Source organism: Bubalus bubalis, chromosome 1, assembly GCF_019923935.1.
Source record: "Bubalus bubalis isolate 160015118507 breed Murrah chromosome 1, NDDB_SH_1, whole genome shotgun sequence".
Classification (NCBI taxonomy): Eukaryota; Metazoa; Chordata; class Mammalia; order Artiodactyla; family Bovidae; genus Bubalus; species Bubalus bubalis.
The window spans coordinates 13366434-13385815 of NC_059157.1; the positions used below are offsets into that span (position 1 = coordinate 13366434).

The following is a 19382-nucleotide window of genomic DNA, read 5'->3' on the forward strand; positions in this document are numbered from 1 at the left end:
GATGGAAATATCCAGTAATCTACTAGTTGTGTGACTATGAAGCCACAAAGAATGTCCAATGGGGATATCAATTTTGGAGTCTTCAGAAAGTGAAGTGAAAGTCGCTCAGTTATGTCCGACTCTTTGCGACCCCATGGACTATATAGTCCATGGAACTCTCCAGGCCAGAATACTGGAGTGGGTAGCCTATCCCTTCTCCAGCAGATCTTCCCAACTCAGGAACTGAACCAGGGTCTCCTGCATTGCAAGCAGATTCTTTACTAATTGAACTATGAAGGGGAGTCTTCAGAATATAGATGTAATTGACAGAGTCTGGACAAGCCACTCCTAATGTTTGGGCCATTTAAGACATTTCAATCATTATCTTGACAAGTACCTACAATAACCTACATTATTCTATGAAAATACAGCAGTGGGTAGAAGATGTAACTTTCCATACATTTAATGATTTCCTCTCTGTCTCAACTGGATTACAATTATTAGCATTTTATCACTGGTTTTAACACTTTGGGTCTTTTGTTTGTTTACTATGTTTTAAATTAGGGGCCTAGCAATGCAAAATTGCTGAAAAGACAGGCATGACAATGATTCTGAAGCAGAACACTTGGCTGTCTATCCGCAGCACCATAAAGGAATTCAGAAGGCTTACTGGTCATCTCATAACCGAGAGCCTAAGGTAACGGTTGGTTGAAGGTGTCATAATGTAAAGAGTACAGTGTTCAACTACGAAAGGCATGAAGAAGACTGAGGTGACCCCACATGCAATCATGGGTAAGACCAAAATGTCATCTCATAGCTGCTTGACTTTAGTGAGTGATCTCTGGATATGGATTGACAATTTAGAAAAATAAAGAAGTTAGTTCTCTACACATTCACATGTGTGTATGCTCAGTTGTGCCTGACTCTTTGCAACCCCTTGGACTGTAGCAGACAAGATTCTTCTGTCTCTGGGATTTACCAGGCAATAATACTGGAGCAGGTTGCCATTTCCTTCTCCATGGGGTCTTTCCAACCCCGGGACTGAATCATGTCTCTTGCATCTCCTGTTATTGGCAGCTGGATTTTTTTTTTAATCACTGAGGCCTCCCTACACATTACACAAAGTCAATTCCAGAAAGCTTAAATACAAAATATTTCAATATAAAAACCTAAAAATGTTAAGAAATAGTTACTTAATTTTAGAACAGACAGATCGAAGAACATCAGAAAGGCAAGAAGTCAAAAGGGAAAGAGTTGATAGATTGGAATCTGTGTAAATTGAATGCTTCTTCATTAAAATAAAAGCACACACAAAAATTAAAAGACAAAGGGGAGGGAAATTTACAACATATGACACAAAGAAGCTACTATAAAAGTATACTAAGTGCTTAAAAGTCAGTAAAGTAACAGATAACCCTCCTTACATAAAAGAAATGAAGAGAATTCCAAAAAAATCAGCAAATCTTCAAAACACAAAAATTGCTCAACCTCATTAGGAACCAAAATTGTAAATACAGAACAATTAGAAACCATTTTGCCTCCTTAAAACTCTTTTTGTGTTAAAAAAGCACTTACCAGTGTTTCACAAAATATTTGACTTGGACTCTGGTCATAAAAAGATAAACCACAAAGAACAAACACATGCCTTCTGCATCCAGCTGAACTTTGCATTTGCAATTCTGAGAACTGACAGAATAATAATCATGAATTGCACCAGACTAGGGCACAAAATTATGGTTATACATAATAATACATGTTATTGTTGTTGTTACTTAGTCACTAAGTTGCTTCTGACTCTGTGTGACCCCACAGACTGCAGCACTCCAGGCTCCCCTGTCCTCCACTCTCTCCTGGAGTTTGCTCAAATTCATGTCCATTGAGTTGGTGATGCTATCTAACCACCTCATCCTCTGGCACTCCCTTATCCTTTTGCCTTCAGCTTTTCGCAGCATCAGTCTTTTTCAATCACTTAAATAATATTAAAACCTGTACAGAAAAAAAATCTGGCAATTTATAGTCCAGAATAATATTTTCATAGGTTAACTCTGGTCATGAACTGCTTTTTCTTTACTTTTTGTTGATTAATTACTTCCTACTTTTAAAGATCAATGGCAGAAGGGCAATTTTCTTCCATTAAAAATATTTGCACATATTTTAAGTGTCCCCCGCTCATGGGCCATACAGATATACTTACTCTCCCAGGAAAACAATCTCAGTGTTGATCTCCCCTGCTTTGTGGCGGAGAAAGTTCCTCAGGAAAGCCATCACACTGTCCACAGTGATGTTTCCACACACCACGATGAACCTAGAGAGTGAGAGCAAGGTGCGGCGGGTCATCCCAGGAACAGTAGCATCTTCCAGTCTAGATTTAGAGATGGACTCTTAGCTTAGACAGCATGTTAAAAAGAAGAGACATTGCTTTGCCAACAAAGGTCTGTCTAGTCAAAGTTATGGTTTTTCCAGTGGTCATGTATGGGTGTGAGAGTTGGGCTATAAAGAAAGCTGAGCACCAAAGAATTGATGCTTTTGAACTGTGGTGTTGGAGAAGACTCTTGAGAGTCCCTTGGACTGCAAGGAGATCCAACCAGTCCATCCTAAAGGAGATCAGTCCTGAATATTCATTGGAAGGACTGATGCTGAAGCTGAAACTCCAGTACTTTGGCCACTTGATTCGAAGAACCGACTCATTTGAAAAGACCCTAATGCTGGGAAAGATTGAAGGCGGGAGGAGAAGGGGAAGATAGAGGATGAGATGGTTGGATGGCATCACCGACTCAATGGACATGAATTTGAGTAAACTCCAGGGGTTGGTGATAGACAGGGAGGCCTGGCGTGCTGCGCTCCGTGGGGTTGCAGAGAGTCTGACATGACTGAGCAACTGAACTGAACTGAACTTAGCTTAAACTTAGTTTTAAATAAAGCTGGTATATGTTCCACCAAGATTTTAAATTTTAAAACACCGAAGACTGCATGCTGCTGCTGCTAAGTCACTTCAGTCGTGTCCAACTCTGTGCGACCCCATAGACGGCAGCCCACCAGGCTACCCTGTCCCTGGGATTCTCCAGGCAAGAATACTGGAGTGGGTTGCCATTTCCTTCTCCAATGCATGAAAGTGAAAAGTGAAAATGAAGTCGCTCAGTTGTGTCCGACTCTTAGCGACTCCATGGACTGCAGCCCACCAGGCTCCTCCACCCATGGGATTTTCCAGGCAAGAGTACTGGAGTGGGGTGCCATTGCCTTCTCCGAAAGACTGCATCTCTAATATACAAAAGAAGCCTCAGATTCTGTAGGGAATGATTCTGCACTTTGAATTGCACCTAACTTTTTAGGCATATGAGGACAACTATTGCAACCGCTAGATTTTTCTTGCTTATTTACAACCTATGATGGACTTGCACGTGTGTTCATTACACTTGATTTTCCACTTGACTCCTGATTGGCTGGTGTAGTCTTTTTTCACTGATGAACAACTGATCATTGGAAAGACTCACTGATTTTCCCACAGTCACATGCTATGGTTGAGCAGCACCAGAATCCAGGTTATTTTGGTTTATCTTCTGTATCTAAAAGTACTCAGTAGTCACCAAAAGAGTGAGTCTAGTGGAGAGACATCTCGGAGAGGTCCACAAATCTATGCATGTAACCTTTACAGTGAAAAAGAGCTGTCAGTTTCCTTAGGCTTAGTATACATAAGGAAGCTATTCCACTCCACCTCTATTAGTTATGTAAGAAATCTGAAAGTCTAATTTTAGCCTCAAACTTAAATTTTTCAGACCTCACTGACTGACTTGGCATGTTTTATCCCTTTCTTCAGATGGGCCAGGTCAGATTTTGGCTTATTTAGTTCATTTCATTGTTTTCAATATTTGTTTTTCATTCATCTTGGTTTTTTATTTTCTCTCCCTACTCCTGAGTCAATCTTGGTTTTTATCCAACTGTGTTAAGACATCATTCCATAGGAGCTCATCTCCACTGTGCCTCTTTCCTCAACAGCAGGAAAGCACACTGGAACACAGCATGGCCACTTTCATGTCTGAAAGTGAAAGTTAACTCGCTCAGTCGTGTCCAACTCTTTGCCACCCCGTGGACTGTAGGCCACCAGACTCCTCCATCCATGGGATTCTCCAGGCAAATTTACTGGAGTGGGTTGCCATTTCCTTCTCCAGGGGATCTTCCCAACCCAGGGATCAAACCCCGGTCTCCCGCATTGCAGGCAGGCACTTAAACCTCTGAACCACCAGGGAATTGTTCCAAATTTAAGATCTCCAATTCATTATCTTCTTCTTGTTCAGTCACTAAGTCATGTTCGACTCTCCATGACCTCATGGACTGCAGCACGTCAGGCTTCCCTGTCCTTCACTGTCTCCCAGAGTTTGCTCAAACTCATGTCCATACAGTCAGTGATGCTATCTAACCATCTCATCCTCTGCCACCCCCTTCTCCTCCTGCCTTCAATCTTTCCCATTATCAGGGTCTTTTCCAATGAGTCGGCACTTTGCATCAGGTGGCCAAAGTACTGGAGTTTCAGCTTCAGCATCAGTCCTTTCAATGAATATTCAGGGTTGATTTCCTTTAGGATTGACTGGTTTGACCTTCCTCTTAGGTGTGAAAAACCATGATGGCAATGGAGGTAACATACATCCACAGAGAAATCGTGTAAAAGTAACTCTGACTCCACTTTGCTCGTGGGAACAAATGGCTGTGGTGTGGACAGAACAGGTAATCTGTGAAGGACTGGAGAAGAGAAATTCCTCCTCACTTGAGCAAACCTCTTTCTGTCATGAGCCCCACAAGCTTTAGGGGAGTTTGGGCTGAGACGATTGAATTGAATTATTTTCAATTCAAACCATGACTTTAACTTGATCCACTATGTAAAATTAGTCATGAGTCAACCACATGATTAGAATGAATAAAACCATTAGTAATGGATCTAAGAGAACAGTCATGATAAGGAATGTGCAAATACTGGCACAATCAACATTTGACACTGAATGACAACATATCTGTGATAATTTTAACTGATTTAGTTCTTACATGTCTCTAGATATGTGAATCAAGTGGCAAATATCATCTTCTCGTGGTATCTACTCTAGCACAGCCCTCTTTTAGGGAGTGTGGACCTTGCCCATATATCCACCTAGGCCAGGCAATAGTGTTCAGAAAGAGACAGTGACCAGCAGAGTATCTCAAACTGCAGAAATTATACTCTAAAGCTACTTACTTCTTCCCTTTGACCACTTCATAGGAACTGGTATATTTCCTCTTGTTGGCAAGAAGTTCCACCATTTCGGGCAAGTAGTTGGCGAACAGTACCTACAAATGATTAGCAAATAAAACCTTAGGTCTCACTATGTCCAAGGATACTCCAAAATTCCAAGATGACAAAGGAGAAAGAAGGTCCATAAAATATTCTTCCTTATAACAAAGACATGACTATGAACCGTGCTTTTAAAAGCACAGTTTAAAATTTAAAGAAATTTCTTCCTTTACTTCAGGCTTTGGACTTGGTTAAAATTCAACAGAATGCATTTCAGCCTTCAAAAAGATGAAAGCAAAGACAAGCAGTAAGACAACCTCCCCATCCATTTGGTCCTGCCATCACTTCTAACGGCCCTTCTGACTCTTCCATTTGATCCTATTTGGGGGTTTGTGGGGGTGGGGAAGCAATGGGACAGAGTGGAACCCCACTAAGGGAAAATGATAGAAATGAGGGGATGTAGCAATTATGTGGACAGAAGGATGTCAGAAAAGTAGACTGGACTGGATGGGAGGGGAGTTTGGGGGAGAAAGGGTACATGTATATGTATGGCTGAGTCCCTTTGTGGTCCACCTAAAACTATCACAACATTGTTAATCAGTCATACTCCAATACAAAATAAAAAGTTAAAAAACGAAAGGTAGAATGGAGAACTCTGGGATGGTCTTTAAAGAATTGAAATTAAAGTCACTGAAAAAGGAGGCTTCCTTTGTCCTGGACACACTCCTGAACCAAGCACAGATGTTCCCTTATCTGTAGTAAAATGTTGGTGTGGAGAGAGCTTATTCATCTGAGCTGGAAAGAACACTATATCCAGCAGATCAAACCTCAAGTCCCCTTCCTCCTTGGAAGAAAGACTTTAACCTGATGGGCAAAAGATGAAGGAAGATGAGGTTGCTCAGATCCGTGTAGAGGCTAATTAGGAAGGTCTGCTCTCCTTCATCTACTACCTTCATCCCTGGCAATCAAGCAATTATGTCATGGGCTCCAGAGGATGCAGTCTGAAAAACATGGGATTCATTTATCCCTTCATTTTCATTTGACACCTGCTCTGAACAACGCAACACTTGCTCTTAAACCTACATCACTTTATTTCTCCCCATTAACCAAATGTTTTGGGTGTATGTAAGTGATATTCAAAAGATATAGGAAATATTCTTCACCAAACTCCCGAGGGTGAAGACTATGATGAAAATCCGTCCTAGGTATGTCTTGGCTACCACATCTCCAAAACCGACAGTCGACATTGTTGCCATGATCAAGTAAATGGACTCAAAGAATGAAATGTTCTGTGAATTTCTCCCTTTGAGCCATGGATCACCAGAGTTTTCCACCTGTCCAAAGAAAGAAGACTCAGGCAAGGTCTGTAAATGGACTCCAAGGGAACGTTTATAAAGAAAAAGCAAAACACTGGATTTGTTTCACTTAATTCAATCCAAATGAAATAGTACATGATTCCCAGGTTGCTGTGAAGGGTGTGCAGATCGTGGGTAGTGATTATGAAGTTGTGTGTCCCATCCAAAGTTTTGCAGATTGTGGGCAATGATTGTGAAGTCATGTTTCCCTTCCTTGTGTTTATTGCTCAGATCTGAGGGGGCGTGTAACTTGAGCCCACGATGGGATGCTCTCTGGAGAAAATGGCTGACAACCTCTCTTTTCCTTTCCTGTGGGTACCTTATCCAACCGTGGAGTCTTGGGACTCGGAGGCTGTCAGGCTGAGCACTTATTATTCATTCTCATTTTACAACAGATCAGGATCATCATGAGGAAATACACAGTTACATGGTCGCTTCATTTCAGGGAGCTTATGCACATGGATGCTGATGTATAAGGAAGAGCAAAGAAACTTTCCAGATTATTTTTCCTCTCTCTCTGGAAAAATATTTTCAGTGATTAAAAAGTAACTCTGAAATAAGCTGCAAGGATACACTGTATAAAATGGGGGATGTAGCCAATGTTTGACGGTAACTATAAATGGAGCATAATCTTTAAAAATTGTGAATTACTATACTGAAGGCTTCCCAGGTGGCACTAGCAGTAAAGAACCCACCTGCCAATGCAGGAGACATAAGAGACATGGGTTTGATCCCTGGGAAGATCTTCAGGAGAAGGAAATGGTAACCCACTCCAGTATTTTTGCCTGTAAAAACCTATGGACAGAGGAGCCTGGGGTCGCAAAGAGTTGGATATGACTATAAATGGTGCATGATCTTTAAAAATTGTGAATCGTTATATTGTACACCTGTAAATTATATCATATTGTATGGAAACTATACTTCAATTAAAAAAAGAAACTCTGAGGAGGAGCTAAGATGGCGGAAGAGTAGGACAGGGAGAACACTTTCTCCCCCACAAATTCATCAAAAGAACATTTAAACGCTGAGTAAATTCCACAAAACAACTTCTGAATGTCGGCAGAGGACATCAGGCACCCAGAAAAGCAACCCAAGTCTTCGAAAGGAGGTAGGAAAAAATATAAAAGACAAAAAAAGATACAAAAGAGGGAGGGACGGAGTTCAGTCCAGGGAAGGGAGTCTTAAAAAGAGAGAAGTTTCCAAACACCAGGAAACCTTCTCACTGCCGAATCTGTGCCGAGCCTTGGAAGCACAGAGGGCAACATAACAGGGAGGAAAAATAAATAAACAATTAAAACCCGCACATTGCGAGTCCTACGGTAACTCCCCCAGTGGAGAAGCAGCGCAGACGCCTGCATCTGCCATTAGCAAGCTGGGGCTGGGCAGGGAGGCGGGCACGGGCTGCATTGCAAGGATCTGGCCTGAATACCCTGAGCGCTATCTGAGCAAAATAATTTGGGCTAGCAAACCAGACTGTGGGATATCTACCACGCGAAAAGCCAGCCCTAACCTAAGACACCGCCAGGCCCGCGCACGGAACAAAGGACTGAACAGAGATAGCCGGCTGCAGACCGTCCCCCTCTGGTGACAGGCAGCCAGAGCTGAAAGGGGACAATCGCAGCCCCAGAGAGACATTATCTATAAAACTGTAAGCAGGCTTCTTTGCTAACTAAAACTTCTTGGGGGTCTGGACAGTCAACATCTGCCTGAGAAGGTGCGCCGGTTGCATACCTAGATAACCGAGTGGCGGGGAGGTGATAAGTCGCAGCAATCGCGCGCGCCAAACACCTCATCACCTGAGCTGCTTGGATCTGGGAAGGGCACAAAACGCAGGCCCAACCGAGAGTCTGCGCCTCTGAGGACTACCTGAATGCCTGAACCTGAGCGGCTTGGACCTGGAAGTGCAGGCAGCCCAGGGCCAGCCACGGATGGTTCCCAGAGGAGCAACCTAGAGCCCGAGAGTGTGGGCAGGGAGGCTACACACACCGTGAACGGGGAGGGGGCAGACCCAGTGTGGCTGAGGCGCTGCGAGCACACCCCAGTGTTTTGTTTGCAGCATCCCTCCCTACCTCCCCTCAGCGCAACTGAACAAGTGAGCCTAAAAAAAAAACAAACAAAAAAGTGTCCTCCACCGTCCCCTTTGTGTCAGGGTGGAAACCAGACACTGAAAGACCAGCAAACAGAAGAAGCTATAACAGAGGGAACCACCTTGGAAGCTACAGGCAATAGATTAAAACCCTGTGGTTAGTACCAACTACATAGGAAGGGGCCTATAGATCTGGAGAAATATAAGTCGGACCAAGGAACTAGCCAAAAATGAACTGAATCTGCAATACTCACAACAAAACCAGAGAAAGTCCTAGATATATTTTTACTATTTTTATGATCATTCTTTCTTTCTTATTTTTTTTATTTAAAAAAAATTTTTTTAAGTCCTCTATTATTCCTTTAATTTTCACTTTTATAACCGATTACTTTGCAAAAAAAAAAAAAAAGAGAGAAGAAGACCCTATTCTTTTTTTAAAGCAAACTTCATATATATATATTTTTTATAATTTTTTTGACCTTGTTTTTTTTTTTTTTTCCTTCTTTTCTTTAACATTGTATTTTTGAAATTCCAAACTCTACTCTAGATTTTTAATTTTAGCTTTTTGGTATTTGTTTGTTATCAATTTTGTACCTATAGTTTTTTTTTTTTTAATAATTTCTGTGACCCTTTTTTATTTTCTCTTTTTCTTTTTCTCTGTTTCTTTCTCTTCTTCTTTTAAATAACATTGTATATCTGAAATTCCAAACTCTACTTTAGATTTTTAATTTATGCTTTTTGGTATTTGTTATCAATTTTGTACCTGTATTTTCTTTATAATTTATGCGACTTTGTTTGTTCTTGTTTGTTTTTTTCTCTCTCTCTTTCTTTTTCTTCTTCTTTTTTTAACATTGCATTTTTGAAATTCCAAATTCTACTCTAGATTTTTAACTTTTGCTTTTTGGAATTAGTTATCAATTTTGTACATATATTTTCTTTATAATTTTCACGACCTTGTTTGTTTTTGTTTGTTCGTTTTTTCTCTCTTTCTTTTCCTTCTTCTTTTCTTTAACATAGTATTTTTGAAATTCCAAACTCTACTCTAGATTTTTAATTTTTGCTATTATGTATTTGTTACCAATTTTGTACCTTTAAGAACCCAATCTTCAGTACCCATTTATCACTAGGGAGCGAGATTACTGGCTTAACTGCTCTCTCTCCCTTTGGACTCTCCTTTTTCTCCACCAGGTCGCCTGTGTCTCCTCCCTAACCCCTCTCTACTCTACCCAACTCTGTGAATTTCTGTGTATTCCAGATGGTGGAGAACACTTAGGGAACTGATTACTGGCTGTATCTGTCTCCCTCCTTTTCATTCCCCCCTTTTATCCTCCTGGCCACCTCTGTCACCTTCCTCCTTCTTCTCTTCTCTGTATAACTCCATGAACAACTCTGAGCAGTCCAGTTGTGGAGTGCACATAAGGAAGAGATTACTGGATAGCCCACTCTCTCCTCTATTGATTCCACCTCATCTCATTCAGGTCACCTCTAACTCCTTCCTCCCTCTTCTCTTCTCCATATAATGCTGTGAACCTCTCTGGGTGACCCTCACGGTAGAGAAACTTTTCATCTTTAACGTAGATGTTTTATCAATGGTGCTGTATAGAAGGAGAAGCTATGAAGCTACTGTAAAAATAAGACTGATAACTGGAAGCAGGAGGCTTAAGTCCAAACCCTGACTGCAGGGAGCTCCTGAGTCCAAGGAACATTAATTGACAGGAGCTCATCAAATGCCTCCATACCTGCACTGAAACCAAGCACCACACAAGGGCCAACAAGTTTCAGGGCAAGACATACCAAGCAAATTCTCCAGCAACAAGGAACACAGCCCTGAGCTCCAAGATACAGGCAGCCCAAAGTCACCCCAAAACCATAGACATCCCATAACTCATTACTGGACATTTCATTGCACTCCAGAGAGAAGAAATACAGCTCCACCCACCAGAACACTGACACAAGCTTCCCTAACCAAGAAACCTTGACAAGCCACCTGTACAAACCCACACACAGCGAGGAAACACCACAATAAAGAGAACCCCACAAACTGCCAGAATACAGAAAGGACACCCCAAACTCAGCAATTTAAACAAGATGAGGAGACAGAGGAATACCCAGCAGATAAAGGAACAGGATAAATGCCCACCAAACCAAACAAAAGAGGAAGAGATAGGGAATCTACCTGATAAAGAATTCCGAATAATGATAGTGAAATTGATCCACAATCTTGAAATCAAAATGGAATCACAGATAAATAGCCTGGAGACAAAGATTGAGAAGATGCAAGAAAGGTTTAACAAGGACCTAGAAGAAATAAAAGAGAGTCAATATATAATGAATAATGCAATAAATGAAATTAAAAACACTGTGGAGGCAACAAATAGTAGAATAACAGAGGCAGAAGATAGGATTAGTGAATTAGAAGATAGAATGGTAGAAATAAATGAATCAGAGAGGATAAAAGAAAAACGAATTAAAAAAAATGAGGACAATCTTAGAGACCTCCAGGACAATATTAAACGCTACAACATTCGACTCATAGGGGTCCCAGAAGAAGAAGACAAAAAGAAAGACCATGAGAAAATACTTGAAGAGATAATTGTTGAAAACTTCCCTAAAATGGGGAAGGAAATAATCACCCAAGTCCAAGAAACCCAGAGAGTCCCAAACAGGATAAACCCAAGGCGAAACACTCCAAGACACATATTAATCAAATTAACAAAGATCAAACACAAAGAACAAATATTAAAAGCAGCAAGGGAAAAACAACAAATAACACACAAGGGAATTCCCATAAGGATAACAGCTGATCTTTCAATAGAAACTCTTCAAGCCAGGAGGGAATGGCAAGACATACTTAAAATGATGAAAGAAAATAACCTACAGCCCAGATTATTGTACCCAGCAAGGATCTCATTCAAATATGAAGGAGAAATCAAAAGCTTTTCAGACAAGCAAAAGCTGAGAGAATTCAGCACCACCAAACCAGCTCTCCAACAAATACTAAAGGATATTCTCTAGACAGGAAACACAAAAACGGTGTATAAATTTGAACCCAAAACAATAAAGTAAATGGCAACGGGATCATACTTATCAGTAATTACCTTAAATGTAAATGGGTTGAATGCCCCAACCAAAAGACAAAGACTGGCTGAATGGATACACAAACAAGACCCCTACATATGTTGTCTACAAGAGACCCACCTCAAAACAGGGGACACATACAGACTGAAAGTGAAGGGCTGGAAAAAGATTTTCCATGCAAATAGGGACCAAAAGAAAGCAGGAGTAGCAATACTCATATCAGATAAAATAGACTTTAAAACAAAGGCTGTGAAAAGAGACAAAGATGGTCACTACATAATGATCAAAGGATCAATCCAAGAAGAAGATATAACAATTATAAATATATATGCACCCAACACGGGAGCGCCGTAATATGTAAGACAAATGCTAACAAGTATGAAAGGAGAAATTAACAATAACACAATGATAGTGGGAGACTTTAATACCCCACTCACACCTATGGATAGATCAACTAAACAGAAAATTAACAAGGAAACACAAACTTTAAACGATACAATAGACCAGTTAGACCTAATTGATATCTATAGGACATTTCATCCCAAAACAATGAATTTCACCTTTTTCTCAAGCGCACATGGAACCTTCTCCAGGATAGATCACATCCTAGGCCATAAATCTAGCCTTGGTAAATTCAAAAAAATAGAAATCATTCCAAGCATCTTTTCTGACCACAATGCAGTAAGATTAGATCTCAATTACAGGAGAAAAACTATTAAAAATTCCAACATATGGAGGCTGAACAACATGCTGCTGAATAACCAACAAATCAAAGAAGAAATCAAAAAAGAAATCAAAATTTGCATAGAAACTAATGAAAATGAAAACACAACAACCCAAAACCTATGGGACACTTTAAAAGCAGTCCTAAGGGGAAAGTTCATAGCAATACAGGCATACCTCAAGAAACAAGAAAAAAGTCAAATAAATAACCTAACCCTACACCTAAAGCAACTAGAAAAGGAATAAAGCAACTAGAAAAGGAAGAAATGAAGAACCCCAGGGTTAGTAGAAGGAAAGAAATCTTAAAAATTCGGGCAGAAATAAATGCAAAAGAAACAAAAGAGACCATAGCAAAAATCAACAAAGCCAAAAGCTGGTTCTGTGAAAGGATAAATAAAATTGACAAACCATTAGCCAGACTCATCAAGAAACAAAGGGAGAAAAATCAAATCAATAAAATTAGAAATGAAAATGGAGAGATCACAACAGACAACACAGAAATACAAAGGATCATAAGAGACTACTATCAACAATTATATGCCAATAAAATGGACAATGTGGAAGAAATGGACAAATTCTTAGAAAAGTACAACTTTCCAAAACTGGACCAGGAAGAAATAGAAAATCTTAACAGACCCATCACAAGCACAGAAATTGAAACTGTAATCAAAAATCTTCCAGCAAACAAAAGCCCAGGTCCAGACGGCTTCACAGCTGAATTCTACCAAAAATTTAGAGAAGAGCTAACACCTATCCTGCTCAAACTCTTCCAGAAAATTGCAGAGGAAGGTAAACTTCCAAACTCATTCTATGAGGCCACCATCACCCTAATACCAAAACCTGACAAAGATCCCACAAAAAAAGAAAACTACAGGCCAATATCACTGATGAACATAGACGCAAAAATCCTTAACAAAATTCTAGCAATCAGAATCCAACAACACATTAAAAAGATCATACACCATGACCAAGTGGGCTTTATCCCAGGGATGCAAGGATTCTTCAATATCCGCAAATCAATCAATGTAATACACCACATTAACAAATTGAAACATAAAAACCATATGATTATCTCAATAGATGCAGAGAAAGCCTTTGACAAAATTCAACATCCATTTATGATAAAAACTCTCCAGAAAGCAGGAATAGAAGGAACACACCTCAACATAATAAAAGCTATATATGACAAACCCACAGCAAACATTATCCTCAATGGTGAAAAATTGAAAGCATTTCCTCTAAAGTCAGGAACAAGAAAAGGGTGCCCACTTGCACCATTACTATTCAACATAGTTTTGGAAGTTTTGGCCACAGCAATCAGAGCAGAAAAAGAAATAAAAGGAATCCAAATTGGAAAAGAAGAAGTAAAACTCTCACTATTTGCAGATGACATGATCCTCTACATAGAAAACCCTAAAGATTCCACCAGAAAATTACTAGAACTAATCAATGATTATAGTAAAGTTGCAGGATATAAAATCAACACACAGAAATCCCTTGCATTCCTATACACTAATAATGAGAAAACAGAAAGAGAAATTAAGGAAACAATTCCATTCACCATTGCAACGGAAAGAATAAAATACTTAGGAATGTATCTACCTAAAGAAACTAAAGACCTATATATAGAAAACTATAAAACACTGCTGAAAGAAATCAAAGAGGACACTAACAGATGGAGAAATATACCATGTTCATGGATTGGAAGAATCAATATAGTGAAAATGAGTATACTACCCAAAGCAATTTATAGATTCAATGCAATCCCCATCAAGCTACCAACGGTATTCTTCACAGAGCTAGAACAAATAATTTCCCAATTTGTATGGAAATACAAAAAACCTCGAATAGCCAAAGCTATCTTGAGAAAGAAGAATGGAACTGGAGGAATCAACCTACCTGACTTCAGGCTCTACTACAAAGCCACAGTTATCAAGACAGTATGGTACTGGCACAAAGACAGAAATATTGATCAATGGAACAAAATAGAAAGCCCAGAGATAAATCCACGCACATATGGACACCTTATCTTTGACAAAGGAGGCAAGAATATACAATGGATTAAAGACAATCTCTTTAACAAGTGGTGCTGGGAAATCTGGTCAACCACTTGTAAAAGAATGAAACTAGAACACTTTCTAACACCATACACAAAAATAAACTCAAAATGGATTAAAGATCTCAACGTAAGACCAGAAACTATAAAACTCCTAGAGGAGAACATAGGCAAAACACTCTCCGACATACATCACAGCAGGATCCTCTATGACCCACCTCCCAGAATATTGGAAATAAAAGCAAAAATAAACAAATGGGACCTAATTAAACTTAAAAGCTTCTGCACAACAAAGGAAACTATTAACAAGGTGAAAAGGCAGCCTTCAGAATGGGAGAAAATAATAGCAAATGAAGCAACTGACAAACAACTAATCTCAAAAATATACAAGCAACTCCTACGGCTCAACTCCAGAAAAATAAATGACCCAATCAAAAAATGGGCCAAAGAACTAAATAGACATTTCTCCAAAGAAGACATACAGATGGCTAACAAACACATGAAAAGATGCTCAACATTACTCATTATCAGAGAAATGCAAATCAAAACCACTATGAGGTACCATTTCACGCCAGTCAGAATGGCTGCGATCCAAAAGTCTACAAGCAATAAATGCTGGAGAGGGTGTGGAGAAAAGGGAACCCTCTTACACTGTTGGTGGGAATGCAAACTAGTACAGCCACTATGGAGAACAGTGTGGAGATTCCTTAAAAAACTGGAAATAGAACTGCCTTATGATCCAGCAATCCCACTGCTGGGCATACACACTGAGGAAACCAGAAGGGAAAGAGACACATGTACCCCAGTGTTCATCGCAGCACTGTTTATAATAGCCAGGACATGGAAGCAACCTAGATGCCCATCAGCAGATGAATGGATAAGAAAGCTGTGGTACATATACACAATGGAGTATTACTCAGCCATTAAAAAGAATACATTTGAATCAGTTCTAATGAGGTGGATGAAACTGGAACCTATTATACAGAGTGAAGTAAGCCAGAAAGAAAAACACCAATACAGTATACTAACGCATATATATGGAATTTAGAAAGATGGTAACAATAACCCTGTGTACGAGACAGCAAAAGAGACACTGATGTATAGTCTTATGGACTCTGTGGGAGAGGGAGAGGGTGGGGAGATTTGGGAGAATGGCAATGAAACATGTATAATATCATGTATGAAACGAGTCGCCAGTCCAGGTTCGATGCACGATACTGGATGCTTGGGGCTGGTGCACTGGGACAACCCAGAGGGAGGGTATGGGGAGGGAGGAGGGAGGAGGGTTCAGGATGGGGAGCACGGGTATACCTGTGGTGGATTCATTTCGATGTTTGGCAAAACTAATACAATATTGTAAAGTTTAAAAATAAAATAAAATCAAATAAAAGAAACTCTGATAAATGTTTCCTCTGATTTTCCTGATTAGTCTTCACTTTTTTAATTTTTTTTTGGCCACACACATGCAGGATCTTAGTTCCACCTGTCTTCATGTTTTAAGGAAACTAGGTTTATCAGATTTTTTTTTTCATTAAACAAAATGAGTAACTGAGGCAATGGCATTTGCGCTGTCTTTTCAGTCATGTCCAACTCTTTGAGACCCCAGGCTCCTCTGTCCATGGGATTCTCCTAGCAAGAATGTGGATTCTAGCAAGGAGTGGATTGCCGTTTCCTTCTCCAGGAGACCTTCCCAGGGATCAAACCCTCATCTTTTAGGTCTCCTATATTGGCAGGTGGGTTCTTTACCACTAGCGTCACCTGGGAAGCTTTGTGGTATGTGCTAGTCGCTTCAGTCGTGTCCGACTCTGTGCGACCCCATAGACAGCAGCCCACCAGGCTCCCCCGTCCCTGGGATTCTCCAGGCAAGAATACTGGAGTGGGTTGCCATTTCCTTCTCCAATGCATGAAAGTGAAAAGTGAAAGTGAAGTCGCTCAGTCGTGTCCAACTCTTCGCGACCCCATGGACTGCAGCCCACCAGGCTCCTCCATCCATGAGATTTTCCAGGCAAGAATACTGGAGTGGGCTGCCATTGCCTTCTCCGTGTTGTATGTCCAGGGTGCAGCTAATCCACTAGGACTGCAGGTGGCCTTCTGAGAGCAGGTTGCCAGAAACGTGTGTTTTTGCAAAGAACCCCAAAGTCTGGGTTTTTAATGTGACTTCCTTTTAAAAAGGTTGGCAACATGTATATTATCATATGTGAAACAGATCTCCAGTCCAGGTTTGATGCATGAGACAGGGTGCTCGGGGCTGGTACACTGGGATGACCCTGAGGGATGGGATGGGGAGGGAGGTGGGAGCGGGGTTCAGGATGGGGAACACATGTACACCCATGGCTGATTCATGTCAGTGTATGGCAAAAATCACTACAATAGTGTAAAGTAATTAGCCTCCAATTAAATCAATACATTAAAAAATAAAAATAAAAAGGTTAGCGACCAATACAAACATAGCAAACACAAAATGCAAAGCATGTTAGGGCCAACAAATAGGGCTGCAGGCCCCATTCAGCCTGGTAATCGCTACTGAAAGCAAAAAAAAAAAAAACAAAAACAAACACCTGTTACCATGATTTCTCCTTTAGCATCCTCTTGCCCTCTGTTCTGTGAGGGCCAACAGGTCTCTACAGGGAGACTGGTGACTGCTTCTCCCGGGGTGGATCCACGCCCTTGGGCTGACCTTCTAGATGTAGGAATCTACCTTTACTACTGTGACATTTCTCAGGGAAAGCTGTCTCCTGCCTGCACGAGGAGGAAGGATGTGGCAGCCTTCATAATTCCTTTCTTCTTTAATTGATGTACAGTTGATTTATAATATTGTGTTCATTTCAGGTATACATCGTAGTGATTCAGTGATCTTCTGATAATTTTTCATTATAGGTTATTACAAGATATTGGATATAACTCCTTGTGCTATAAAGTAAATATATAGATATATATGAATATATAAATCTGCTCAGTTGTGCCCAACTCTTTGTGACCCCTTGGACGGTAGCCCACCAGGCTCCTCTGTCCATGGGATTTCTCAGACAAGCATACTGGAATGGGTTGCCATTTCCTTCTCCAGGGGACCTTCCTGAGCCAAGGATCGAACCCACATCTCCTTCATCCCCTGCATTGGTAGGTGGGTTCTTTACCACTAGCGCCTCCTGGGGAGCCCTATAAAGTAAATACTTCTTGCTTACCTATTTTGTGCATTGTAGTTTGTTTCTTGAAACACCAAACACATTTGGTGTTTGACATTTTCCTTGATGAACTGAACATTGGTAAGTTTTTTTTTTTTTTTTTTTTTTTTTACTTATTTTTTCCTTTTTCTTGTTATTTTGAAATGGATTTTTGAGAGAAGAGCTCAAGTGGAAAAGACTTCTGGTCTGTTTTCTGTTTTGTTTTGCTTTTCTCAAAGGCCTTTGCAAGCTTTTAGCAGCCCACTTTAACTTCTGCATTTTCTAATGACCTCTCCTCAACTTTCCTGGAGCAGTTAAGTCCAGGAGTTTCTTTCCTATTGCTGAAATCCATTTATTATGTTGCTGATTATGTGAGATGAGAGCTAATCTTTCTTGTAGACAAAGGAGGCAGCTGCATACACAGATTGATTCCAGGAGGACCAAGAAAGTCCCCAAACTCCCCTTTGCAACTCAGCAACTGCTCCCCCTGCAACTCTCCAGCTTTTCTAAGTACGAAATTCTCTCTGACCCTGTATTTCTTTATTTCTCTATTTATTTTTTATAATGATATTTATATAATTTATTACTATTTATTGGAGAAGTAAATGGCAACCCACTCCAGTATTTCTGCCTGGAGAATCCCATGGACAGAGGAGCCTGGCGGGCTCCATAGGGGAAAGTTAAGTCCATGGGGTCACAAAGAGTCAGACATGACTGAGGGACTAAACACACATTAATATTTATATTATTATATTATATGTAAGTATACAATATACTCATTATAATTTATAACATTATTTATTATGTCTTTATTCTTTATTTCTTTGTCTCTTTATTTCTCTGATCCTTTATTCTTTTTCAAATTGTTGGAAACCCTATGATACAGTGATACATTTTACCTGTTGCTTATACTTTAGATGAATGCACTTATTAAGTCCTTCTCTAAGAGCAGGTTTTGAGAGTTTGGAGAAGACACATTGATACTGTGAGTGCAGGAGATACATGCTTGTGAGAAATACGGAGTGGAGAAAACCCACCCAAAGGAGATAAAAAGACAGACTTCACGCTGATCACAATGATGGAGACAGGAGCTCGGGAGATTTGCTTCCATTTTTCACAGAAAAGACATGCATGCTCACCAGTAACATCACGGGGTTGGATGAGATGCTCACCAGGTGAATGAATCCTGCAGCCGTGAACCAGGTGCTCAGAACGATGGATAACAGCTTGCAAAACTTCACTGAATTGCTAGGGGAAGAAGGAGTGTTGCTGGGTTCTGGCAGGTTCCAGAACAATACAAATACCTCATCCTCTAACCTCCTGCTCCTCAGAGCTTGGTTCTAGATGAGGAGCAATGATACACCTTCCCTGGGAGCATCCTGGAAATGCAGAGTCCCAGGCCCTGCCTTTATCTCTGATCTGCAATATTTCCGGATCCCCTCTCCTTATGCATATACACCTTACAGGTGGAGAAGCACAGCCCCGTGACACACTCTTGCTCAAAACCCTTGGTAGATTCTGGGGGATGATCCCTAGCCTGATATTATATTGACCAAAGGCAGAATCTCAAGGAGCCAGAGAGTGGATCTGCAAAATGAAATTTTGAGCAGATCACAGAAATGAAGAAATGGATTAAATGAAGAAATGGAAGTGGATTACAGAAATGAAGCTCCATATTGCTAAACTC

General features: G+C 40.4%; 1 protein-coding gene across 1 annotated transcript in view; it reads right to left on the bottom strand.

Annotated features, from left to right (window-relative positions):
- The window catches only part of KCNU1 (potassium calcium-activated channel subfamily U member 1), a 152901-nt gene that overhangs the window by 111299 nt on the left and 22220 nt on the right, over nucleotides 1-19382 (bottom strand). Inside the window, exons 7-10 of the mRNA XM_044933170.2 lie at nucleotides 18868-18943; nucleotides 6400-6570; nucleotides 5201-5292; nucleotides 2174-2284 (exon numbers count right to left, since the gene is read on the bottom strand). Of these exons, the coding sequence (XP_044789105.2) occupies nucleotides 2174-2284; nucleotides 5201-5292; nucleotides 6400-6570; nucleotides 18868-18943 (450 nt within the window). The remainder of the gene's footprint in view (nucleotides 1-2173; nucleotides 2285-5200; nucleotides 5293-6399; nucleotides 6571-18867; nucleotides 18944-19382) is intronic.